Source organism: Capra hircus, chromosome 13 (genome assembly GCF_001704415.2).
Source record: "Capra hircus breed San Clemente chromosome 13, ASM170441v1, whole genome shotgun sequence".
Lineage (NCBI taxonomy): Eukaryota > Metazoa > Chordata > Mammalia > Artiodactyla > Bovidae > Capra > Capra hircus.
In genome coordinates this window covers 37,716,842-37,744,373 of record NC_030820.1, presented here as the reverse complement: position 1 = coordinate 37,744,373, position 27,532 = coordinate 37,716,842, and the positions used below count along the sequence as shown (strand labels likewise).

Sequence of the window (27,532 nt, the reverse complement as noted above, 5' to 3'; positions counted from 1 at the left end):
ACGAGAAAGAAGCCTGGTCTCCTCGTGCCGCTATGGAGATGTCTTCCTCTTCCTCCCCCGGGTTCCCTCCGCTCCAAGTTTTTTTCCTTCTGCATTGATCGTTCGCAGAGAAAATATGGGGTCCAGACAGGGATGAGCCCGGAGATGGGTAGCCCTTGAGGGCAGCCCCGGAGGCGGGGGGCGTCTGTCCCCGGCAGTCGGGGCTGAGCTGCGCCCCTCTCCGAGCACCCGGAGTGTTGCCGCCGAGCCGAGAAATCCGTTACCAGGCTGCCGTGTCCCCAAGGGCCATTCCAGGGCGGAAGAGGACGGGGAAAACCGCTGTGTTGATTCTCCCGCCCTGTGGGCAGGTCGCACTGCGGGTCAGGTTACAGACAGGTGAGTCCGGCGGTTGGGCGAGTGGCTGGCGCCAGGGCACCCCGGGCCGGCCGCGCCCCCGCAGCCCCCGGAGCTGGAACGTGTCTGATCCCCAGGAAGGGGGTGACCCTGCGGCCGTGGAGGCGGTGCCCTGCACCCCTGGGCACATTCGAGCAGGGGCGTGGGACCGGCGGCGGGCCCTCTATCCCCCAAAGCGGGTACAGCTGTTCTTAGAAACTTGGCATCTTTTTCTTACCATCTCCCCTTCCTTCTCCCCTCCCCACCATCCCTGGCCCTCCAGGTATAAAGGTAGATTAAAACAAAAACAAAAACAAAAACCCATACAAAACAAAACCCAAACCCCAAACCTAAATTAAACCCTAAGCTATCCAGCCAAGCTCCCAGTAGGGGCGGTAAGGGGAGGTAAACCCATCTTGACTGGCTTCCTGGAAAGTATTTCCCAGCCTCAGAATTTGGGGAGCAAATGGTTGGGGGAGCAATCATGGGAGTGCGGGAGGATAAGAAAATTGTTTTGAAGCTGCGTTTGCATAACTAGCACTTGGCTTTTTTTTTTCCAGAGTGTTTATTTAGGGGTGAGAAGGTTCGCAGGATGGAAGGGGCTTTGGGGAGGAAGCAAACGGACTGGTTTTTCTTAGATTGTATTGCCCAAAATAACGTGTTCTAAAGATGCTGAATTTAAAAAAAAATTTTTTTTTTTTTTTACTGTGTTTACTGGGGGAAGGGGGAGCTGTTGTAGATGAAGGGGAACCGAAGCCCCCAAGTTCCCTCTTTACCGGATCAGAATCCCAGGCGTCTCCCCGCGGCCTCCACAACCGAGACTTCAACAAACCCAGGAATGATCCACAAGGTCCAAAGGAGCTGAGCCATTTTCTGGCTTGCTTGTCGGAGACGAATCCACGGGTGGGGGCCGGGGGGCGGGCACTAGCGGGAGGCCCCAGCTCGATGCCCCGGGAAGCGCGCGCCGGGTTTCGTTCCAGGAGATCGCCCTGAAGTGCCTGTGGTGCGGCATGGGGCAGGGAGTTCAGAGGGAAGGGTCCTTCCCTTTTTACAAAGGGGAGGGGGGAGAATCAGACGTTAAATTCTTTTGCAAACATTCATGCCTAAGGAAGGGCTGGAACAGGCAGCCCCGGCCGCCGGAACCGGTCGGACAGGTAGCGAGCTTGTTGACACCGTTATGTTGCAGGGCGCATGCTCAATCCCAAGTTTCCTGGTGCCTTTTCTATTCCACCTTATGAAACTTTTTTCCTCGGCGTGGTCTCACCCGCGATTTCAGGCAGAGGTGTCGCTGAGCCCGGAGGCTGGAAGTCTCCCGGCGTGCGGGGGAGAGGCCCGGCCGCGCGGCGGCGGTGGGGGGCGGAAGGAAGGGGCAGGCGGGGCGGGAAGGTGGGCTCCGGCCGCGGGGAGCCGGGGACCAAGCCGCCGCCGCCGCCTTTAGCGGGGAGCAACCGGGACTAGGGGCCCGCAGTCCGGGGAGAGGGCCCCCACGATGCCCAAAGTCTTCCTGGTGAAGAGGAGGAGCCTGGGGGTCTCGGTCCGCAGCTGGGATGAGCTCCCGGACGAGGAGAGGGCAGACACCTACATCCCAGGTGAGCGCAGCGCGGGGGCCGGGCCTGGGCGCCGGGTTCCTGGGGTGGGGGCAGGGGTGGCCGGGTCCCCTCTACTCCACGACCCGGGCTGGACTCCCTCCGTCCCCCATGCCCCTCCTTTGGGGGAGGGGGGAGGAAGTTACTGGGGGGCGAGAGGACCGAGAGTTAGAGGCTGGGAACCCCAGACGCCCTGCACCCCCTCCCCCCAGTGGACGCCTTTAATTGCCCGGCGGCGGGACCGTTGGCTGCTGCGGGCAGAGGTGGCCCAGGAAGGGGACTGGGGGCCACAAAGGGGCAACCTCAAACCCACGTTCTCGTGAGGTTGCACAGGGATGGGTCAACCTCTCTGGGGCTAGGTGGCTCGAGATCGGGTCCCCCCATCAGCGTCCCAGGGAGTGGAAATTTGGCGCGCGGTGTCCCCAGCCGCGCTTGGCCCTCGAACCTCGTGGGCATGGGAACTGGGAACGAGGAGCGAACGTCCCCCCACGCCACCCAGGACTCCGAGCTTGCTCGGGAGGCCGAGTCGGGGGCTCGCTTGCCCACCCCCGCGGCGTTGCCCACTTGGCGAGGTGCCCAGGTCCGGGGAGGGGCGGCGGCGGCACCGCCCGCAGGTCAAACTGCCGCGGGCGCCCGGGCCTGACGCCGCGTGTCTGTGTGTCGGGGCGCGGCCCTCGCTCCGCAGTGGGCCTGGGCCGTCTGCTCCACGATCCCCCAGAGGACTGCCGCAGCGACGGCGGCAGTAGCACCGGCGGCGGCAGCAGCAGCGCGGGGGAGCCGGGAGGCGCAGAGAGCAGCTCGTCCCCGCGCGGCCCGGAGCGCGAAACCCCAGAGCCCGGCGACCGCGAGGGCCCGGATGGACACCTGGCGGCGAAGCAGCGCCCGGTCGCCAGGTCGAAAATCAAGGTACGGAGTCGACTCTGCCCCCGCCGCCACCTGCACCACGCCCTGGCGTCGGGCTCCCGGGGCCGGCGCCCCTCCCTGCCGCGCCCGCCCGCGCGCCCGGGCACCGGTGCACCCTGCGCGCCCGCTGCGCCGCTCCTGCACCTGCCCTTGGGCCGCGGCCAGGGCGCCTCTGCGTGTCCTCCTGCTTGCGGGCTAGCAGGCCGCTGCGCCCGGAAGACCCGCTCCCCGCGCGGGCACAGCCCTCCCGCGTGGCCTCTGGAGCTGCCCAAAGCGCTCAGGCACAACCTCCTTCCCCCTTCCTGGGCATAGAGCCTGAAGCACAACCAGGCCGTTGGAGTTCTGAGGGTGGGAAAGGAGGGACCCCAGGCCCTGGGATCCCCTCCTCTGGGGCGCAGTTCCCAGCGCTGTTTGAACTCGAAGGGAGTTTCGCCCGGTTCCTTGTGTTCCGGAGACAGTCGTGGGAGCTTGGCACACAGTAGGTCTTTCACAGTAACAACTATTCCCAGTGCCAATTATAAAGTGCCCATTAGACACGAGGTCTGTGCCGGGCACTTTTAAATTGGTGTTTATCAAATCTTCTTGAATCATATTCACGGATAATCGGATTCAACTGCAAATTGCCCCATGGCCCCACCCGCACTGGCTTGCAATGTTTGTTTCCCTCTGTTCTCGCGATTTACTCCCCACCCCGCCACCCAGCCTCTTAGAATTGTAGGCCACAGTTTATCACGACGCCCATCTGCGCTTTCCTGGGTGGAACTTCCAAGATTGCCTGCTCAAAGGTATCCGCTACCTCCAAGATTAAGTCCCATTCCACTGACTCACAGCCAGTCGGAGCCAGGGAGTGGTGTTTTTAGGAATCATATGACCCCAGCTCCTAGCCAGGTGGGCCTTAATGCGAACTTTTGCCGGCTCCAGTCCCTCGGTGTAGGTGTTAATTCTCGGGCGCTCCTGGGCGGTCCCAACGCGCCCCCTGCCCAGGCCGGGGGATGGGGAGGAAGCCCTAGAACACTGTGGATTGGGAAAACTTCCGTTACTTTTGGTGGGAGGGGTCTTCCCTCCCCGGTGCATATTCCTGGCTCCTGGGGCTTGGCTCCGGGATGGGCTGGGGTGATTTGGTTATGAATTGAGGCTAGATGCTGGAGCTGGGAATCCTTAGGAAAGAAGGCTTTAAAGGATGCTGCCGACTGGATGTGGGCATCCTGCTTGGAAAGGTTCAAAGTCAGCTGGTGGGAGGCTTTTCTGGGCCTGGTGGGGTTAAGTGGGAGGGACAGTTTGCCTGAGGCTGCTACCTCTGCCCTCCAGGAAATTCTACAAAGTGTCCCACTTGCATATTTATCACCCGGCTGGAAGGACAATTGAAACGTTGTTTTGGGGATGGTCCTTAGCTAGTTTAAACCTCTATCCCCCAACTGCCCACATTGCCTGGAAAGGAAGTGGCAGGGGAAAATTATCCAGTCCCTTAACCACCATTTTAGGAGATCTCTGATGCCCCGGGCCAACAGCTCCACTGGGGCCCTGGATTAAGGGGATGAAACTGATCTTATTCCCAGGATCCTTGTCTTTGTGCTGCCCCCAGGGCTGGGGGTGGAGTGTAGTTTGCTCCTTAACTAAATTTCCAGGGGAGTTTTTGTTTGTTTACTGAGGCTGAAGTTCAGGTTCCTTCTCCTCTCTGCTTCCACTCAAAACTAGGAGACATCTTGGTGTCAAGATGCTCCAAGATTATAGAATTATCAGCCATGGTATGGTCCATTTTCAAATGACTGGTCAAACCGCCCTTGCCTTAGCACGTGGTGTAACTTTAGAGTTCTGTGCAAAGTACAACAAAAGGTCTAAGAGGGGGAAGCCACTTGAGCAAGATGCATTTTTTTCAATAACTAGAAGGCACTCATTAAACAGTTGGTTCTTAGAACCAGAGAAGGGCAGAGAGAAGCTCCATCCACAGCATTTAGTGCCTGCTGTACGTAAGGCAGCCAGGAGATAAAGTTGTGCCACCCTTGTGTTTCAGAACCATCCGACAGTAATGGTTAGGGTTCTACGCTCTGGCTTTTGCAAGGAAATGGCAATCCACTCCAGCACTCTTGCCTGGAAAATCCCATGATCGGAGGAGCCTGATAGGCCACAATCCATGGGGTCGCAAAGAGTCGCACATGACTGAGCGACTTCACTTTCACTTTCAAACCTTCCAGGCTTCAGTTTCCTCATCTGTAAAGTGGGAATATTAATAGTAATGACATTTGCCTCATAGAGTAGTGAGGATAAATGAGTCAATCAGAAAACATGGTAGGTGCCCAGTAACTCCAGTTAGGATTCTTTGGGTTGGTGGAGAGACACAAATACTATATTAATTATTAACACTATTACAGGAAAGTGAACGCTCAACCAGAAGCACGAGGAAAGATGCAATACATTCTTAGCAGAGGGAGGTTTCTTGGTGTGGATTTGAGGGCAGTGAGAGAGTGCGAAGAGGCAGGCTTTAGGGCTGAGCCTGAACCTTGAGTAAGAACAGGACTCAGAGCTGAAGGGAGGATGGGAAACGGGCCTGGGGTCAGGGAGAGTCAGGGTGAGGAGCTGGAAATATAGCTAGAATAGGCTGAGATGGTAAAGGGGCCAAGCCAAGAAATGTGGATGCTCCCATGGGGACAGATGTGGGGCCGTGGGAGAAGGAAAACCTCATTTAGGTCCATCTCACCAGCTGTGCTTGGAGATATGTTATCTGTTCTGAGCCTCAGTTCCCTGATCTGTAAAATGGAGAAATAATAGAATGGGCCTCTCAAGCATTGGGGTAGACAGTGGATACAAAATGCTAAGCGATTTTCTTAGTGTATAAACTGCCCAGTGGGGAGTTAGCCAATAGTGACCTGTGGCAGATTTTAATATCCAATATTTTGTTGCCCCCAGCAAGGGCAAGGGACTTACCAACTGGATTGGCTGGATTTAAGTATTATTTGGAAAAAATACACCCATTTGATGTTTGGAAGGCAACATAAGCCTCATCCCTAATTCCTTGCCTGTTGACTTCAGTCTCCCAAGACAGAATTGGAAGCTCCAACCTTATAACTTACCATCTCCTTGGCTAACCAGACTCCTCTTCTTGACTCTAGAGCCACCAAAGGCAGGGGACATTCCTAGTGGGCTCATATTTCCAGCAGCTGGTACAGTAATGCCTGACTCATAGGAGGACGTAAGTCAACATGGAAGAGAAATACAGGCAGGGAAGGAGGAGTCAACAGTTCCTAGATATAAGTGACAGTGTTTGGGGAAAAACAGGAAGGGAAAAGGGGAAAATGCTTGGAATGGATACTTGAAAAAGCTTAAATTAATTTAAAGGGGGAAAAGGAGAAATAGGAGAACAACGTGTGAGCTGCAGATGATGGTTAATTATGGGGCATTTAATGGGGTAAGTCTTTCCTGGTGGCTCAGATGGTAAAGAATTTGCCTGCAATGCAGGAGACCTGGGTTTGATCCCTGGGTCAGGAGAAGGAAATGGCACCCCACTCCAGTATCCTTGCCTGGAGAATTCCATGGACAGAGGAGCCTGGGGGGCTATAGTCCATGGGGGTTGCAAAGAGTCGGACACGACTGAGCGGCTAACACTTCCTTTCAAATTGGGATAAAGAGAGACCAGGCTGAGCTCCCAGGAGTGACTCCCAGAGCCACACTGCAGAGCTGGGCTGCCTAGGGAGCTGCTGTGGTGGCCACTATGGCTGCTATTTGCCCATCATGATTCTTCTGCTAATGCAAGGTGTAAAAAAATTGCTGCATACTTGCCTCGGCTCAGTTAACTCAGGCCCGCCTGAAGTCAAATCTCCAACAATGCATGTAACTGGTGGAACCCAGGTTACATCTAAAGACCACAGCTGCAAGGGATTCTGGGAAATGTTGCGTTGCACTTTCTAGCCTCTCCTATGCAGGATGGTCCACCTCAGAGTGGGGACAGAAGCTGAGCCTGTCCACCCACAGGATCTACTCAAGGACCCAGATGTGGTCCAGTCTCCTCATATTTATGGGGAGAAAGATAAAGCTAGAGAGGTTGTTTTGAGTCCCTCACAGGTGCTGGTGGCGAAGCCCAACCCAAGGCTCCTTATTCTTTAGTATATTGTGCTGTCGTTGTGGTGTGAAGTTGCTGGTGTGTAGTTGCTGGTGTGTAGTTGTGTTGTTGTGCTATCACCTTAGCCACTAGTGTGACATGAGGGAACCTGAAGCCGTTTCTACCACATGACAGGAAACAAAGCACAGGGTTATCCCTCCCGCTCCCACACGTCAGGCCCAGACCCATGGGCCGGTCCCTGGGAACTGTAGGCACACATTTTGCAGACTACAAGCCCCATCAAAATGTCAGTGTGGGCACCTGCAAGTGTTTTAGCCCCTGTTTCTTCTGGATGATAAGGATATGTTCCCTTCAGCATCTCTGCATTTGGGAAGACTGCATTCTGCCATGTAGTGGAATTGTGATGCTTAAGGATGCAGGAGGGGTATTTTTATCCCAAAGAAATTGGGGAATTACACTTACCATGTTTTGAGCACTCAGACATAAGCAGGTGTGTCAGTGGTAATCTTGTCCACATGGCCATGGAAGGTAGCCTAGACCCACGGTAGCCTACTGCAGGAAATAGGTTCATTAATTTAAGGAACTTGTCTAGTGGAAGCATCCACAGAAAATAAAGGATTTTTTTTTTTTTTCCTTTAGAAGTTGACAGGTAAATGACCTTAGCCAGCTTTGAAGTTGGTCAGAGGGCCAGCCCAAGTCCCCACCTCCCCGGACGCTCCTGAAGTCTTCCGTAGCTCTGATACAATGATGGGTTTGTTTCTGCTGCAGAGGACTATTTTTCAAAAGAACTAGAAGGGAATTTTGTGTGTATTTTAAAACGAAAGCCGAGATCCTGAAGAAAACAGGACAGCATAAGAAAGCGCCAAGCTGCAGGGTTGTGGAATTAACTGTCTCTCTTCATCTTTCTGGCTGTGAGTTAATCACCAATTAGTTAATGAATCTCCAGACTGATGTCACCTCCCACCCTCCATGGTAGCTTCCCCACTTCAGTGCTGAGCCTTTCGGAGAGTTAATTTTGGATTAAGGGTGAGACTGTTGAACTTTTTCAGAAGATGACACTGTATCTGGAGTAGTACCCTGTAATTGCACACATTAATAATTTCTATATCGAAGCATGAGTATTGACACCAGACGGTAGCTTCTGGTTTTGTTGCCAATGGAGATAAGAGAGAATGTTGGTTTTTGGAACTTTTTCGATTTCAGAATTGCAGATGAAGGACTGGGGTCTAGTGACCCACACTGAAGGTTAGTTCCCTTTTTCTTCCATCAGTGAGAGGAAAACTCAAAAGACAGGTGGAGAAACAAGAGGTTTTGTTACGTTTTATTTAGGATCACAGGACGCTGGAACTTGTCAAACTCTAAGAGTTAGGATTTACCGGGCAACTAGTATTCCTTAACAATCCCAAGAAGCAAGTATCGTTATTGCCCACATTTTATGGGGGGAGGGGTGTGAAATTACCCTTAGAGAGGTTGAGTAACTTGCCTACTTCCCAGACTGTGAGTGGTAGAGCAGGATTTGAATTTAAGAAAAGAGCTCATCTAATCCCATTTGGGGCTTCCCCTGGTGTCTCAGTGGTAAAGAATACGCCTGCAGTGCAGGAGCTCCAGGAGACGGGTTTGATCCCTAGGTCGGGATGACCTCCTTGGAAGAGGGCATGGCAACCCACTCCAGTATTCTTGCCTGGAGAATCCCATGGACAGAGGAGCCAGGCGGGCTACGGTCCATGGGGATGCAAAGAGCTGGACACGACTGAAGCGACTTAGCACTCACAAATATGGTGGTCTTAAGAGAATGTGATACATCTATTACCATTCCAGTGATCTGCTGCTGCTTCACAGACAACCCCAGATTTAGTAGCTTGGTATAGTGTGATATCTTCTAGTTCTGTGACTTGACTGTGCTCAGCTGGGTGGGTGTTGCCTGGGGTCTCTCTTGTGGGTGCAGTCGGATGCCAGTGGGACTGGAATCTCCTGGAGGTTGACTGGGCGGGATATCCAGGAGGGCTTACTCAGGTGGCTGGTAGTCAGTCTTCTGTCTTTTTTGCTAGCTGCTTTCGTTATATGATCCTACCATCTTTTTAAATTTCGTAACAAGTCCCTATTGATGGACATGTAGGTAGTTTTCCCGCCTTTTGCTATCCAGACCAAAGTTCCAGGCATATGTGAAGTGCGCTCTGTGGGATAAATTTCATCTTTAGAAATTTATCCTCCGAATGTTTTTCTGCAGAATTCTTGGGGATTTTTCCTTTTTTTTTTTTTTTTAAATTGATGTATAGTTGATTTACAATATTGTGTTAGTTTGACAGGTACAGCAAAGACATTCTGTTATACATATATATATATATATATTTTTTTTTTCTGATTCTTTTCCTTTATAGGTTACTACAAGATATTGAATATAGTTCCCTGGGCTATACTGTAAATCCTTGTTGGTTATCTGTTTTATATGTAGTAGTGTGTATCTGTTAATCCCATACTCCTAATTTACCCCTCTTCCCCTCCTTCTTTCCCCTTTGGTAACTATGTTTGTTTTCTATATCTGTGAGTCTATTTCTGTTTCATAAATAAGTTCATTTGTATTATTTTTTAGATTCTACATTTAAGTGATATCATGTAGTATTTATCTTTCTCTGACTTCACTTTTATGGTCATCTCTAGGTTTGTCTATGTTGCTACAAATGGCAACATTTCATTCTTTCTTATGGCTGACTAATAAGGCATCTCTCTTTTCTTTCTGATGAAGGAATTTTTCCTTCCCCTTTGCCATTAAAAAATTTTTTTTTGGCCGTTCAGCATGTGGGATCTGATTTTCCAACCAGGAATTGAATGAGCACCCCCTGCATTGGAGTTTGGAGTCTTAACCAGTGGACCGCCAGGAAAGTCCTATGCTTTCTTTCTGACAAGTGAACTAGTTTGGCAGAAGCTGGCTTTATCAGCCATGATCTTTTGCCTTTTAATTAAGCCTACATCTTTCAAAGAGAGACTCTCTTTAGAGGCTCTGGATACAATTCATCAGTGTCTGGGGCTGGACTGCTCAGGACACATTTACAGGCACCAGGTGGTCCTTTCTGGGGATTCTCCGGATAAGCATTTAGCGGTAACTCCGTTTTCCATATTGTGAAATGGGGATGCGCACAAATATGGAGAAATGGGAACCCTTCCTTCGCTGAGGCTCATGGGAGAACTTTTCCTTTTGCTCTGGGAAGACCAGGGGGAAGCTCCCTGAGAATGAGGTGCCCTCCCTCTGGAGTCCCCTCACTCCTCTTTGCTTCCCAAGGTGAGAAAGAAAGCTGTCTATATCTTGCTCAGTCAGATGGCCCGCTGGCTCTGCACCACCTTCAGTGGTTACTGAGCCCCTCCCCTCTGCCCTCAGCATTTTCTTCTTTTCAAACCAAAAAGTGCCACTGATATGAGATTTCCACCCTGGACAGTATACTGTCCCACCCTGGACAGATACTTCCAGTACAGGAAGTATCTATGTTGCATGCAGAGCATTTTTAAAATAGGAATTTACTGAGAGGATTAAAGTATTAACAGTCCAGGCTGGAGCTGTGGTCGGCATGCTCCCTGGGCACGTTGATGCGGGGCTTTCAGAAGACAGCTCTCCCTTTCTTCGCGTTTCTAATCAGAATGACCAGGGTCATTTGCCTGTGTTCTATTTTATTAGCTGTGTGACCTCTCAGATGACCTTCCTGTATAGACTTGGCTTTGAGAAGCTCCAAGTACCCTTTGCCAAGATTTGGGTTATATTTAGTCTTTTTCACATCCCTTCAATGGAGGCAGTGACCAGAATGGGGACTTGGGCACTGTGGACGAGGAGGAGACCACTACCTGTCCTGGTGACGGGAGAGCCTTGGGCACGGCGGAGTCGCCCTCAGGCTCTGTCACATCCCACCACGTCAGCGGACACAGGAAGGTCTTTAGACTCAAGCCCCATGGTCCTCTTGTATCTTCCAGTGTGCCCCACCTCCCACCTCCCTCTGACAGTCCAGTTCATCAGGGACCCCAGGTAGAGCCCTGCCCTTCTCCGCTTCTCTGCTTCCTCGGCTCTCTTCATCAGCTGCTCTCCAGGGCTCAGGCTAGCCAGGCTGGACCCAACGCTGCTCCTGTTTCCCAGCCCTCTCCTGAATCTTCTTTGCCCTTCCCCCGTCTTCTTCCTCCTCTGTGGCTGAGACACTCAGTTCCCTAGAAGCATGTTATCTTGCACCAGGACATGCCCCACCCCCACCCCCGTCTGGGGTTAGGTGCCCCTCTGAGCAGCCTCTTGCACCCTGGACTTCCTGGATGGCAGTGGCCTGTGCCTAGACCAGCCGCTTCTTGGGGACAAGCCATCCTGGTGATGGGGCACCCTCCAGCTCAGAGCACAGGCTCTGTCTGCGATTAGGCACACATTAATGTCGGCTGAGACTAAGATGGAACAGTTGAGAATGAACCACTGGAGGGGGCCGATTAAAAAGCCCTGCTCTGGGGTCTTCACATTCTGCCACCTGTGAGTCATCGCCCAGAAACTCTTTCTGACCTGCATGGTGCAGGGCTGCCATCTAGGCTTGGGGTATGGGGGCTGGAACCTGCACAAACGCTTGCTGACTTCCACCACGCATTTAGTTGAGGAAAACAGGTGAACCCTGAGGAAATGCTTCTGTGTGATGGAAGCCTCTGGAATGAGTTGGAATAAAGTGCTAAATCATCTGAAGGCCAGTCCTTCATGTCTCAAGTGTGGTCCGTGGACTGCACGGTGACGTCTCCTGGGAGCTGGCTAGAAATTCAGACCCCAGCAGACCTCCTGAATCAGAAGTTGCATTTTAACAAGACCCCCAGAGGATTCATGTGCACACTGGGGTTTGAGAGGCTCTGGTATTAGGGATATTGGGACAGGCATTGCAGAGCCTGGAGAAGCTTATCTGGGAGGGAACAGGTGAGTTGGGGCTTGGTGGAGGTGGTACCTTGGGTGGATGAAAGGAGGATGTTTGAGACGTGGAAGGTGTTAAGCCAGGAAAGGACCAAGTCTTCTTGTGAATGACACTTGTCTGAAACAAGTTTTTCACTGACTCGATGGACGTGAGTCTGAGTGAACTCCGGGAGTTGGTGATGGATAGGGAGGCCTGGTGTGCTGCGATTCATGGGGTCGCAAAGAGTTGGACACGACTGAGCGACTGAACTGAACTGAACTGATGAATAGAATTTTGGCAGAACAATTGGATCCATCTTCTAAAGGATCTAGGAAACCTTTGATGAACATAGTAGATCTGGTGTTTTCCATCACATAGAGATTCTGTTTCTTCCTTTGAGGCAGCAAATGCAGTTGAAACAATGGAGTGGACCGTTCAGAACCTGGGATTTGATTATGGTTTTTCTGGTAATGAAGCTGTGGGATTCTGACCTAGTCCCTTCGGAAGCCAACTGTCATTTGTTCATGATTCTGGGTCAGGAGCTGGGGCATGGCTGGGCTAGACAGTTCTCCTCTGGGCCAGTTTGTTCACCCAGCTGGTGGTAGTCCTGGGTGGGCCGGAAGGTCCAGTGGCCGCTTATCCACACCTGGCACCTCACTGCTCCTCTGCCGAGCTGCTTGGGCTTCCTTACAGCATGGTGTGCTCCGGCTTCTTGGTGGCCTCTGGCTTCCAAGAGGGAGGAGGGAGAAAAGCCGCTGCTAGGTCTCTTAAGATCTGGAAGTGACAGAGGCTCTGCCAGATCCAGGGGGTGAGGAGACAGTCCATTTTGATGGATTCAACCTCGGTGCAGGCCCGGAAGGAAGGAATTGACTATGGCTGTCTCTGGGGGCTCTGGGATGTTATCAGACCTACACTCCTCTCTTTCTCCCTTCCATCTTCATCACTCGCTTCCCCCTCAGGGTCCAAGGTGGCAGCTGGAGCTCTAGCAAGGAGGAAGGACTCAGGCCGGGAAGGGCACCATCCTCCCGCTTCCAGAGAGTGCATCCCACTAGGCTGCTGGTCCCACCCCCACTTGCTGGGGGCGGGGCGCCGCTGGAAATAAGAGCATGGATGTAGGGGAGCTGCTCTGTTCCACCTGGCTGCCCAAAGCCTACACCTGTTGGGAATTTTTAGTGGGAGGCGGGGCAGCCCAAGCCACGGCCAACCCCTCCCCTCCCCCCGCCCCCCTACTCCGCACTGGACCTCACGCCCCTCTCTGCCCCAGTTCACCACAGGCACCTGCGGCGATGCGGCCCTGCATAGCTGCGACCTGTGCGGCAAGGCCTTCCGTCTGCAGCGCATGCTCAACCGGCACCTCAAGTGCCACAGCCAGGTGAAGAGGCACCTGTGCAGCTTCTGCGGAAAGGGCTTCAACGACACCTTCGACCTCAAGCGGCATGTGCGCACGCACACAGGTGAGGGGCGCGGCGTGAGCTCCTGCGTTAAGAAGGAGGGAGCCCTGAGCAGAGCCGTGTTTCTGGAAGGATAGCGGAGCGGGGGTGAGGGGAGCTGAGGGAGGGCCATTTGGAGCCAGGCCACCTGCAGCAGTGCCCCCTGGGGCCCGTGACCACCCACCCCCGCCCCTTCCCCCCCGCCCCCGCCGCAGACTGGTCTCGTCCCCAGTGAGATGCGGTTGAGGGCAGGTCACTGGTTGGAAGTGCCCTGGGATGCCCACTCGGAGCATCTGGGCGTCAGGTGCAGCCATTGGGCTGGGCTGACGCTGGAACGCGGTTCCTGTGGTCCCTCTGCAGATATTTTGTGCTTCTTTCTCTCGGGAAGTGATCCTGTCTCAAAATAGCATCACGTTGGTTCCTCCTGGGAGCTCAGAAAAAGAAAACACTCAGCAGACTTAGCACACTCCAAGCCTTCTGCGGGGGTGGGGAGGAAGGGTCCGGTGTGGCAGGTCAGGCGGGCGGGCCTGCCCTGCACAGCCTTCCTCAGCGCCCCCTTCTTGTGCAGTGGGTCTGTGTCCCCACCATCTCCTTCCACAGATAGCCCTAGGGGGTACTTGCTCACCGGTCTGCCAGCACCTCTGATTGCTGGTAGCCTCCGTAGTTTTGTGTAGGAGATGTCTGGTCTGCAGGCTTCTTGAGGACCACACCTTTGCCAGAGAGATCCCTTGAGAATTCTAAGATGCCATTTCCCAGCTTAAAAAAAAAATCTCCAACTCTGGGCAGGATGAAATTCAAAGTCTCCATCTTGTTGGGTTCCATATAAAGCCCCTCTGGGTCTGGCTCCCATCTTCAAATCTGCCTCCTGTCCCAGCCCCTCGGAACCCTCACGCACCCCACTGGGCTCCATCCTCTCATCCCATCCTGACCAGTCAGTCTTATGCGGGTCCCTCTCTCTCTCCCTACAGTCCTTAGAATTTGTTATAGTCCTGCTGATCCCTCAGGCCCTTTCAGGGTTCAGGGTTTCCGCACCCCCTGGCATTTTGGGGGGGGGAAATGTCCACTCCTCTCTCTCAGTGGGGCTCCCATCTCCCCAAGCCCCGCACAGGGCCCTTCTCAGATCCTTGCTATTGAGATTTCCTTCATAGACTCTGTCGCACATTTTGTTCTTAGGGTACTAGCTGTGAGCTCCTTCCTGGCCTCAGAAGGGTGTCCTTCACCCCAAAGAGTGGTCTGGCATGCTAAAAGTTTTTCTTTTTTCCTTTAAAAAAACTTTGCTAAAGTGAAATTTTCATTTAAAATTTCATTTAAAAGTAACAATGCATCCAGAAGAGCACACATGTCATAAGAGCACAGTTTGAGAATGTAGGAGTTTCTACAGAGTGAACACACCCATCTAACCAGCTGGAGTATTGACAGACCCTGTGAGTCACTGCCCTGTCCCGAACCCGCTCTGGTCACTGTCAGTTTACCCCCGAGAGGCACTGTTAGCCTGACTTCTGGCAGCGGCACTGACTGTTGTCTGGCTTTGAATGTGATGAAAGTGGAATCAGTAGAGGATACTCTCTGGGGTCTAGCTTTAATACTTTCATTTCAGTCCTGAACATGAGAGAACCTGTAAAAGTTTGACCTCTGTGGCCTGCCTTGGGTTGAGGCAGGAAGAATGCTTAGGAAGTGGCCGGTGGTAGGGTAATTGTGGAGGGTCCTAAATAGGGTGAAGGGTCCTATAGGTGGTGGGAGTCCAGTGTAATTGTGGAGGGTCCTAAATAGGGTGAAGGGTCCTGTAGGTGGTAGATGGTCCTGTGAAAGTTGGAGGGGTTCTGTGGTTGATGGGGCAGCCCCAGCTATCAATGGACCCAACAAGTGGCTACAAAGCTGGTCTAATAGGCAACTAACCCAAGAGGTTAAGAAACTGGGGACCGGTTGCCCAGTCATTTGTCGTTGGTTGTCCTGGAGAGTTCCTCAGCTTTGCATCTTTTTCTGAGGATGTCGTAGAAGGCATGGCCTATTTCTTCTGCAGCACCTTGCCTGATGGGTTCTCTGGCCACTCTCTGATCCTGGGGCCTGGCCTTTAAGACAAAGTGAAGGGGGCTCGGGGAGCACTGTGGGCTACTGGTACGGTCAGTTGGAGTAAACATGGAGCTGCCTCATCTGTGACTGAGTTAATTCTCCGTTAGTAGAAATATGAGGGACTGACCACTCTCAGGGAAGAGTTTGCAAGTTGAATCAGTCACATAGTGGTTAAGAAATCCAGATCTGAGCTAGCTGTCTGTGCAGGCTTGTCCAAATTACTTTTTCTTTTTTGCTTTAGTTTGTCCATCTCTAAAGTGGGCATGGGGTTTAAATACCTATCACCTAAGTGAGGGCTGTGAGATTTCAGGGCAATAATGGTGTATAAAGTGCTTTGCACTCTGTAAGCACTTAGTAAATATGAGCTATTAGAGGTGGTAAACGTTGAAATAGTTGGCAGAGTTTTCCTGAGGCCTGAAGACTCACCTCTGTGCTTCCAGAGACCTCAGCCCACATAGGGAGAAAGAACCCAAACCCTGGACTCCCCAAGAAAGCCAGTGGGTGTGCCAGACAGAAGAGAAAGTGGCATCAGGGAGGCTTCTCGGAGGAGGTGTCCTCTTGGTTGAGCCCTGAAAGAGGAGCAAGAAAGACCTCTAGTGACTACTAAAGGAGAGGCCGAAAATCCCTGGGATCCCACAAGCTAGGTGGTACAGCCCTACCACCAAAAAAAATCGTGAACTATAAAACTACAAAGTGACTTGAATTTTTTTTTTTTTGCTGTACCATGCAGCATGTGGGATCTTAGTTCCCTGACCAGGGATTGAACCCTCACCCCCTGCAGTGGAAGAACAGAATCATAACCACAGGACCTCTGGGAAAGTCCAAGTGATTTGCATTTGAGTCTCTGTTGGACAGTTCTTAGATCATTGAATCTATAGATAATGATTTTAATATTTTTAATCATAATTTTAACTCTTAAAGTGACTCCTCCTTAAGCTTCTTAAGGGGCCCAGAGCCAGTTCTAGACCTCTGGTCTTCTGATGCTCAGCCGTGTCCAACTCTTTGTGACCCCATAGACTGTAGCCCGCCAGGCTCCTCTGTCCATGGGATTTCCCAGTTAAGAATACTGAAGTGGGTTGCTATTTCTGCCTCCAGATCTTCCTGACCCAGGGATCAAACACACATCTCCTGCATTGCAGGTAGATTCTTTATGGTGGTTAACAAAAAGTATTAAGGAAATGTCTTGAACCTGTTTTCCCTGCTCTGGTTTATTTTCTGATGGAGACTTGCCTCCAGGTAATGATGAACCAGAGAGAGGAGTCAAGGGCTTGTTGACAAATTAACTGCTGGCAGATCAACAAAAGGCCACCAGCTGCGGTGAGGCTGCTGAGCAGGAGCTGGAGGGACAGACCTGGCCTCCTGGCTCGAGAGGCCTGCCCTGTAAGCTCTGAGCTCTACGCCAAAGGGATAATCGGTAAGAAGAGCAAAGTCTTGGGGGTCCTCTGACCTTGTAGCTCGTGTGAACCACCTCACTAGCTCCAAAGAGCTCACCAGAATTCTGTGAACTTGGCTTTGCCTTTGATTGAGACGCAGATGCTGGATTTTTGCTCTGGATAGTGACAGGTAAATGTTGTATTTGGACCAGAAGCAAAGATGTGGACTCTGTTTTCCCAAGTACAGTAGCTAGTTCAATGAAGGTTACGATTGCTCCCAGTCCAGTTGGGCCAGTCCATGACTAATGTAAAAACTTACCTAAGATCTCTGGACCCTTGTTTTGAGAATTGGAGGGACAGTGTTGAGAGGTGGACAGAGCTGGGTGGGGCCCAAAAAGCAGGATGAATCCCCTCCCCCTCATCTCCTCCTCCACTCTGCAGCCCCGGAGAGAACAGGGCATCTAAGGAAAGACTCAGAACAGGAGGAAACATCTTGGAAAAGACCCAGGGAAACCGGAGCCTGGAAATGTCTGACCTTAATATCCAAGTAGATGAAAGAAAAGATTAGACTTCTGTTTTGGATATGACTTCACCAAAGAAAGAGTAGATCGGGGGTGTACTAGTGAGATGGAGGGTTGGGAGGAGTAGCCACATGACATCTGACTCCAGGTTGAAAGAAACTGGAATAGAAAGAAGCAGCTCTGTTACCATCTTGTGAAAATATATTGGCAAATGAGTGGCTATTTTCAATCCAGATGGTTTTAGGTTGGGTTCCCTACAAGCAGTTTCTGAGATGGTGATTCTTTTTCTTTTTTAAAAAATAATTACTTTTATTTTTAGTTATTTGGCTGTGCCTGGTCTTAGTTGTGGCATGCGGGATCTTTAGTTCTCTGACCAATTGAACCCGGGCCCCCAGCATTGGGAGCGCATAGTCTCAGCCACTGGATGACCAGAGAAGTCCCTGAGATGGTGATTCTTATAAACCAATGTATTGAAGGGTGGCTCTTGGGAGAAGCCTGCGAGGCAGCGGGGAGCTGCACAGTGTAGCAGGGATGTGGCCTTAGCCTGATACCCCCGGGGTCTTGGGTGGGACTGGCTCTATAGGCCTGTCCTGCCCCAGGCAAGTGGGGGCCCACTCAAGGGGGTCCGGTTGGGGAACCAAGAACACTCACTGCACACAGAATAGAGGGATTTGCTCTGTTTGAGAGGAGGTGACAGGGTCACTGAGGCCAGCATCAGGTCAAAATGAGACAGTGGATGGAGGGGGGGAGCATGGGGGAGAGCTTTCAAGAAAGGAATGTATATTCAGTTCACAGCCCATGAAAAATGTCATCGGTCTGTTTTTAGAGAATATTCTTTTGGCTTTGTGTAAATCTTTTAGGTTGAACCAGCTGGCCATCCATGGAAGGAGACGGTTTAGTTTTTTGGTCGGGGGAGATCTATCATTTAGAGTAGAATGAGCAACCAGCATGGGCCAGACTCGGTACTCACCGTCTCTGCCCTCGATGCCTGGGGACCCTGAGCACCGCTGGCGCCAGGGGCGAGAGGAAACGCCGAGTCATGTCTGCGGAGGTGTCAGGTGTGTGGTCTGGGTGTTGTTCGTCACTGTGACCAGATGTGCCAGGCTCATCAGACAAATATGGCTTTAATTGAAAGCATTTTATTTTCCTTATTTGTACAAGTGACTACTTTTGTGTGAAAAACTTCAGTCAACATAGAAGCTATAAAGGAGAAAGCATAGCTGCTGCAACCAGCTGAAAAGGGCACACGTGTCTGGGGTCACCCTCTCAGTTTGTGGGAGGCTCCAGAGCGCGTAACCCATGTTGGTTATACCTTTACAACTCTGGCTAGAATAAAAGAGTCAGTTCGAGGTGCTTGTCATTCCTGTGGAAGCTTCTGAGTTCCATGGGGGGAGACTGAGGAATTCAGGTTGGAGGTCACTTGAGGGAATGGGGGATGCTGTTGACCAGAGAAGTTGTGTCTGCTCTGCCCCGACCACCACCCCAGCCCCCAAGGGGCCCTCTGGCCTTATCTTCCATCTGGGCCACATTGAGAAAGAAAGGCCAACAAATCCCGTCTTGATTGAAGAGGAGGAAATGATGGTGTTGTTTGTTTGGAGGCGAAAGGAAAGGAGTGGAGAGATTGGACTGGGAGAAGCACAGGCTGGGAGAGGCTTGAGTGGGGTGCATGGAGGAACAAGAGTTACCTCCACCCCTCCCAGCCCAGGGAGCTGAGGAGCAGAACACAGACTCCTTCACTCAACAAGCTCTCCCCTCTTTGATTTTCACTTACTTTTTAGCTACAAAAAATCATATGAAAGGGAAAGAATGAAAGAAAGTAAAAAAAAAAGAAGCCTCCTCTCCACACCAAGCCCTATTTCCACTCTTGAAAGCAAAGTGAAGTCGCTCAGTCATGTCCAACCCCATGGACCGTAGTCTGCTGCACTCCTCTGTCCATGGGATTCCCCAGGCAAGAATACTGGAGTGGGTTGCCATTTCCTCCTCCAGGGGATCTTCCCAACCCAGGGATCGAACCCAGGTCTCCCACACTGCAGGCAGACTCCTGACCATCTTGAGCCACCAGGGAAGCCCCTCCTGAAAGCAAACTAGCATTTAATTTTTTTCCCCAGAAACTTTTAGTACACACTGCATTTTCATGTACTATCTATCTGGGAGACTGTTTCCTACCTGCATTGGTGGAGGTGTCTCACTCTGTTGAATGGGTGTCAGAGCGTTTCTTATTGTGAGATGATGATGTAATTTCAAATATGGAGGCACTGTCATTTTTTTTTTCTTGCTCCAGTTGTAACACTGTCTTTCATTTTCAGGGTTTTTTTTCCTTTCCTCCCTTCCCTATTTCTTTTGTTTCTCACCCTCTCTTCTAATTTTAGAGAACACAATCACAAATCTTATATATCCTTTGCCTACTTGTGTTAGTCTTCCTGCAGATAGTCTCCCTGAAGCTGGCTGAAGGGTAGACCGCTTCTGATGTTTATTTATGGACGTGGTCACATTGCCTCTTGCGGATGTTGTCCTAAATGTCCACTCCCACGAGGAGGCCTGCAGAGAGCTTTTCGAGGAAGCCCACTTTTGAGTAAAGTTCAGTAAAGGAGATTTAGATACAGTAAGCAGAACAAAAACAGATATTGCTAGTAACAAAGACTTTTCTTTGGGGATATGTGAGATGAAGCTTGATTTGGCAGTAGAAATAGAACATTTGAAAAGAAGGAACCCTTTGTGATATCCCACACGCAGTATTTTCTGGACCAGGTGATACAGGCCCACAGCACAGCACTGAACGTGGTTGGGGAAGGAAGTCTGTTCCTGCCTCTCTCCACCAGCTGCCTAGGGACCACATTTTATTATTATATATTTATATTGCCATGCCACGTGGCATACAGGATCTTTGTTCCCCAGCTAGGGATCGAACCCAGCCCCATGCAGTGGAAACATGGAGTCCTAACCACTAGACTGCCAGTGAAGTCCCTAGGGACCACATTTTAAAATGTTATCCTTTTTTAAAAATTTTGATTTTTTATAACTGTTTTAATGCTTTCTAAAAAATTTCATCACATGTCTGTTCCATAATGCTTTTTAACAAATGCGTTTTTTTTTTTTTTCAGTCACTAACATGCTTTTATTTTTGTCATTGACAAATGATACTGTGATTGAATCATTGCTTTGGCTCCTTAAATATTACTTAGGTATACATTAAAAATATATGTTTACATTTAAGAAATGTAACACATTAAAGAAGTCCTCTGTAAATATTGTTGTTTTATCACTAAGTCATGTCTGACTCTTTTGTGAGTAGGAAATTGCAATCCACTCCAGTATTCTTGCCTGGAAAATCCCATGGACAGAGGAGCCTGGCAGGCTACAGTCCATGGGGTCCCAAAAAAGACACGACTTGCCGACTAAACAACAAGAAATTCTAAAGAGTGTCTGCCTTCTTTTGACCTGGATTGTAGGCACTTGAGACTGCATCCCGTTGAGTTTTTACTGTGTGCTGGATCCTTGGCTCATGAGATCTCAGTTACTCCTCAGAGCAGCCTTACGAGGGGGAATTAATTATTGTCCCCATTTTACAGGTGAGGAAACTGAGGCATGGACTGGGTTGATGAGTGGCTGATGGGTAATGCCTGGGTTTCCAGTGGCCCTGGACTCTGTTACTGTCTAGGTGTCGGGGATGGTGTCTCTCAGTTCTGGAACCCCACTCCCAGCACAGACACGATTAGCCATTGTTCAAGAGCACTCGTGTCCAAGACAGGGAGACCCTGACATTGGTCTCCCTCACCTGGGCTCCTTCCTGGCCATCTTCTTTACCGACCTCTGAGTCTGTAGGGGAAAGGAGGACTCTAGGAGGCAGGAACTTGTTCCCAGGCCCAGAGTCACCGAGAGGCAGCTGCTATGTGACAGGGTCTGCTTGCTCCAGTGAGTGAGGGGTGAATGTGGTCATGGGGTGGGGGGAGCAGGTTTGCAGAAGGCAGGATTAACTGCAGTAACAAGGTGTGGGGGCCTTCTGTCTCCCCCTCCCTGCCTCTGTCATCCACACAACACAGGGTTCCGATACCCTCTCGCCCTTGCCATCCACTCTGCACTGGGTGTGGTGCCTGTACAATTCAGCTGAGCAGCTGGATGAGAGAGGAAGGAGACATGACTCTGCCTGTGGACTTGTCCGAGGGGAAGGGCTCGGGACAAGCAGTGCAGCCCCGTCCACCCTCCTTCTCAGGCCACCATGGGGTGGGGCCCTCCAGGAACAGGGTGGGAAAAGCACCCACTTCCAGAATCCAGGAGTCATTGTTCCAGGTTAAAGCTGGTGGAAGTGTACTGGTTTCCCCACCGGCTGAGTTTGGATGTTTTAAAATAGTCGTGGGCTGTTTCGGATCCCTCCTGAAAGGAGCAGCTGGTCTCTCGGTGAATTTGTCTTGATGAGCTTCAGGTTTGAAATCAGGGTGATTCTTGATTAGCCAGAGGTGGTAGAAGCCAGCTGCCATGTGGGCCCAGAGGCCTGGGTAGCACAAAGCCCCTTGGGGCCCAAACATGCACCCTACATGGTGTATTCCTTTGGGGCAGGTCTCCTCATAGCCCCTACGTTTGTAGAAAACTGGCCCCCAAGATGTGACTGACCTCTCCTTTCCTGCGCCAGTAGGGCTCATTCATTCATTCATTGAAAGATGATTGACAGTGACAGTGTCTGTTGCTCAGTTGTGTCTGACTCTTAGCGACCGCATACTGTAGCCTGCCAGGCTCCGCTGTCCATGGGATTCTCCAGGCAAGAATACAGGAGTGCGTTGCCGTTTCTTCCTCCAGGGGGTCTTCCTTTCTTTTCCTGGGCCAGGAGGGTTCATTCATTCTTTCAAAAGTGATTTACTGAGCACCTATTATATGCCAAGTGCTGAGCATTATAATGAAGTTTCTTTTGGCAGTTTTTCTGGAACCAGCAGAATATAATACAGGCCTGCTTTCTGCTTGGCTGGGCTGGAGGAACACCCCACCACAACACTGAGCTGATGGGACTTTTTTCACACTGAGTGTAGAGGCAATGATGGAGGCTTCTGGATGTGGAAGAATAGTGGAAGCCATTCAGTTTGTTCAGGTGGTTGAGTGAGGTTGGGGAGTTTTTTTTTGTTTTCCATTTTGACTTCCTTTATCATCTGTGTAACTTCATAAACAGATAGAGCTCTCCAGGAAGCACCAGTAAGGAACTGGGGACTTGGAACCTTGGGGAAAAGACTGGGGTGCCTGTCTGCCTCAGACACCCCAAGTGCTGTCCTATGGCTTCATCTGGCATCGCTTCAGACCTCAGCATAAGTAGCCTCAGCATCGCCTGGGAACCAGCTAGAAAATACAGGTTCTTGGCCCCACCCCAGAACCAGGATTGCCAGTGAGGGTGGGGGGCCCGGGATCTGTGTTTTGACAAGCCCTCTATCTAGGTGATCCTGTTTTGGACTCAGATCTGAGAACCGCTGCTTTCGCTTGAATCAGGAGGTCTAGGGTGGGGGGGCTCGAGGCTCTGCACTTCCAGCAAGCTCTTAGGTGATGTGATGTAGGGTGGACCACACCTTAGTACCAGGTTGTACAAGGCAGCGTGATGTGCCGCGAGAGTGTGGGCTGCAGCAGTGCTTCCTCAATCTCTATAGTCTTTAAAGATGGGATTTGGGTGCAGCTGAGCAACAAAACACTGTGGTGCTGCTAAAAAGGGATGGAATCAGGCTGTAAGCACTATCATGGTAAACTCTCCAGGACTATTTACTTATTTTTATTTTTTATTGAAGTATAGTTGTTTTATAACGTTGTATTAATTTCTGTTATATAGCGAAGTGACTTAGTTATACATATATGTTCTTTTTTTTGGCTTCCCTGGTGGCTCAGATGGTAAAGAATCTGCCGGCAATGCAGGAGTCCTGGGTTCGATCCCTGGGTTGGGAAGATCCCCTGGGGAAGGAAATGGCAACCTACTCCAGTATTCTTGCCTAGAGAATCCCATGGACAGAGGAGCCTAGTGGGCTACAGTCCGTGGGGTTGCAAAGAGTCAGATACAACTGAGTGACTTTAACTATATGTTCTTTTTAGATTCCACATATAAGTGATATCATATGATATTTGTCTTTGTCTGACTTATTTCACTTACTGTGAACATCTCTACTTGCATCCTTGTTGCTGCAAATGACATCCATTATTTCATTCTTTTTACCAGCTGAGTAGTATTCTGTTGTATGTCTGCACCATATCTTTAGCCATTCATCTGTTGATGGACATTTAGGTTGCTTCCATATCTTGACTATTGTAAATAGTGCTGCTATGAACATTGGGGTGCATACATTTTTCTGAATTTATAGTTTTGTCTGAATATATGCCCGGGGGTGGGATTGCTGGGTCATATGGTAACTCTATTCTAGTTTTTTGAGGAACCTCCATACTGTTCTCCATAGTGGCTGCACCAATTTACATCCCCACTGTTAGTGTAGAAGGGTTCTCTTTTCTCCACACCCTCTGTAGCATTTATTTGTTGACTTGTTAATGATTGCCATTCTGGCTGGTACCCTAGGAATATTGTTAAGCAAAAAAAGTAGATTTTGAAGATATCTTTTAATAGTTTGCTTCCATTAAAGCTAAGATAGTAAAATCGTAATAAATTTCATTGTTGTATAAGTCAAATAAGCACTTTAGAGTGTGAATTTTAATTTTCACTATTTTTTCAGCAACTCAAACAACTTTTGCTTTTTTTGGCTGCACCATGGGGCATGCAGGATCCTAGTTCCCCTACCTGAGATCAAACCCATGTCCCCTGTGGTGGAAGTGCAAGTCCTAACCATTGTACCAACCAGGAAGTCCTTGAAAATACTTATCTTGATTGATGGTTTTGCATACTCTTAAATTTTGAGCCTAAAGCTTTGGGGATTCCTGTGGGAAGTGGTCCTCCTGGCCACCAGGCCCTGAGATGGTCTAACTACTCGCAGCCTCCTCTCTGCTCCATGGACCTCTCTGGACTTCTAGAAGCTCCATCTCACCCAGTGGGGTACCCGTGGGGGCATGGGGGTGACTGTCATTTGATTGCTGAGCTTCTTGCTCTGTATGGTACCTGTGGCTTCTCCAGCCAGGAGGCAGGCCCCACTGATAGTAGACCAGATTTAAAGTCAGCATGAGATCTAGGTTGGAGATGCTTTCCTGACTGTAGCTAAGGCCATCAGTGCCCTGCCCCTGTCCCTTGTCACTTCTGAGCATATCTGTCCACGTCGAAGCTGACCACTATGGTTGTTCTTGCTGGAGGCCCCCCACCCCCACCTCCAGGCAGGCGGGACCTGCTGGGGAGAGAGAGCCCCACCCACCAAAGGCACTCTCCAGGGTGCTGCCTGAGCAGAGGGACAAAGACCCCAGCTCCCAAGGGGCAGGGTGACTCGGAGGTGTGTGTTCTCCTCTGTCCCCTACCTTGCTTGACCAGTTGAACTCTGGTTGCCCACTGACTGGATGACCTCCCCCTCAGCCACCACCTTGTCATCATCTCCCTGCTCTGAAGGTGGGGAGTCACCTCACACTGTTCCTGGGGTCTCCCTTCCTGGAGGCATCTTCCAAATACCTCCTTTTCCAGGAAAACCCAGACTAAAATAAAAAGCACGGTTTACTCTGCCCACTCTGAAACCCGAACATTAAGGCAGGCAAGTGAGAAGATTAGAGTACCTTCTCTTAAAGCTAGGTGGTAGTTTTGCTGTTTGCGTCTGTTTTTATCATGTTTGCTCTGTGGACAATTTTGTCTCCTGCCTTGACCATTTTCCTCATATTCTTCATCCTTGGTTATGGTGATTCTTTTTTTCTCCCTATTTCCCCAACCCCGGGAGCCCCTGACAAGTGTGTTTCTCTTGTTTCTCGGGGGAGTTGGACTTTACTGCATCTAAGTGATGCCACACGCTGTCTTCCTCTGTGTGGCTCATCTCACTGAATATAATGTCCTCAAATGCATCCACATTGTTGCAAATGGCAGGATCTCCTCCTCTGTCCTGGCTGAATGAGTCTCCGTTGTAGATACGTGCCTCATCTCCTTTATCCATTCATTTGCTGAGGGGCACTTAGGCTGTTTCCATGTCTTAGCTGTTGTGAATAACGCTACGGTGAACATGGGTGTGGAGATAGCTTCCTGAGATCCTGTTTTCACTTTCTTTGGATAAATATGGATAGTGGGATTCCTGGATCATATGGAAGGTCTGTCTTTAAGTTTTTGAGGAACCTCCACCCTGTTCTCCACAATGGCTGCACCAATCTACATTCCCACCAACAGTGCATGAGGGTACCCTTTTCTCCACACCTTCTCCAGCATTTGTTACCTCTTGTCCTGTTGATAATAGAAATTCTGACAGGTGTGAGGTGATTTCTCCTACCTTGTTCAATTGCCAACTCATGTCTGACTCTTTGTGACCCCATGGACTGCAGCATGCCAGCCTCCTCTGTCCTCCACTATCTCCTAGAGTTTGCTCAAACTCATATCCTTTGAGTTGGTGATGCTATCTAACCATCTCATCCTCTGCTACCCTCTTCTCCTTTTGCCTTCAATTTTTCCCAGCATCAGGGTCTTTTCCAGTGAGTTGGCTCTCCTACCTGTGTGGTGGCAATTTGTACTTTTCTGATGATTGGTGTTGCTGGGCATCTTCCCTTGTGTCTCTGAGCCCTTTGTATGTCTTCTTTGGAAAAATGCCTATTCAGTTCCTTTGCATGTTTTTTGAATCGGATCATTTGGGGGGCTTTTTGCCATTGGGTTGTATGGGATGACTTTTGATGGCCTTATAGGTGGGAGGCTCTGGCTTGGCCTTGACCCACTGGTTCTGTGTCTGCCCCTCGCCCCTGCAGGCATTCGCCCCTACAAGTGTGATGTCTGCCACAAAGCCTTTACTCAGCGCTGCTCCTTGGAGTCCCACCTGAAGAAGATCCACGGGGTGCAGCAGCAGTACGCCTATAAGCAGCGCCGGGATAAGCTGTACGTCTGCGAGGACTGCGGCTACACGGGCCCCACCCAGGAGGACCTGTACCTGCACGTGAACGGTGCCCACCCCGGCAGCGCGTTCCTCAAAAAGACATCCAAGAAACTGGCAGCTCTCTTGCAAAACAAGATGACGTCCTCGCTCCAGGGAAACGCCAACCTGAGCGAGGAGGAGGAGAAGTAGGAGAGGGGCGTGGATGCCAACTCTGCCACGTGTCCACGGATTCCTGGTCTTGTAGGTCCCCTGCCCCACATGCTTTTCCAGAGTCCAAGTGGTCCGTTCATCTCTCTGTCCTGGGGGCCTCAATGGGGGCTCCGTGCCAATACTGTCATTGATAACAGTGGCATTAGGCCCCTGCTGGAACTGGCTGCTGGGCCCTCAGGAACGCTATCACACTAATGGAAGCTTGTGGAGGGCTGTGATCACCGTCTGGGTCTAGTTTTTGTTTTTGTTTTGTTTTTAGGATTTTCACACATGGAGGCAGGGGTGTTCTGAGAGAAACACCCTTGGAGAGATTGATATGGTGCCTTGAAATAAAAGTACTTCCACTTGAAATGCTACTCCAGCAAGGAAAACGAATTCTGTTATTCTGAAAGCATTGGCCGGAATTATTCTAATAAAGGGAACATCCTTGTGGAACTAACCGGCTCAGAATGCAACAGGAGAGTGCTGACCTGGTGCTCCCTGTCTAGGGCTTATTGCGGGACCTTTGACTTCAGGTTGTTTGGGGGTTGACGTTTTATACTAGTGGGTGGGTTTGAAGAAGCGAATCTTGAGCACTGGGTAAAGGTAAACACATGCCTGGTGAGCTGGGCAGAGGCGCTGGGCTCGACTTGGACGGGCTCACAGACACTCTTGGTGGCCAGGGCGTTCCCATGGAGATGCTCTGGGCTCCGGGGTCAGGCCTGCTGGCTGAAGGCCGTCGTCCACCCTCCTTGAGTCTGGCATTGGGGCCAAGGCTGGAGCATGAAGAGCCCTGAAGCATACTTAGTGCCCCTGAGTGGTGGTGGGGGACAACAGTGGCATCAGTATCTCCTTCGCGGTCTGTGAGCGCTGAGCGCAGTGACCTTCAGCCACCTACATGTCCTCACCTGGGACGTTAGCGAGAAAGTCACCCTGAGACTGAGATGGAGCAAAAGAGAAGCTGGAGGGGAGGGAGTGTGGGGTGGTTTTCAGGGTCCCCTCCATGCCTGGAGGGGTGAGAGGAAGGACCCGGATCTCCCCAGAGCCACTGTGGCGGGAGAGGTTTACCCCAGTCCCAGGAGCTGCTGGAACCAAGCAGGAGGTCTGATCCACAGCACCTTGCTGCCCCTTGACCCCTAGGCGCTGGCTGAGTGCACAGGTTCATTCCCCCTCTGGAAAGTTAAGAAAACCTCGGCTTTG

The 27,532-nt window shown here is 50.9% G+C and overlaps 1 protein-coding gene across 1 annotated transcript; it reads left to right on the top strand.

Annotated features, from left to right (window-relative positions):
• OVOL2 (ovo like zinc finger 2) lies at window positions 1-26,788 on the top strand. Its single transcript, XM_018057232.1, has 4 exons — window positions 1-1,961; window positions 2,644-2,864; window positions 13,069-13,258; window positions 26,019-26,788. Exons 1-4 carry the CDS (start codon window positions 1,862-1,864, stop codon window positions 26,330-26,332), a joined length of 825 nt encoding a protein of 274 aa, XP_017912721.1. The 5' UTR covers window positions 1-1,861; the 3' UTR covers window positions 26,333-26,788.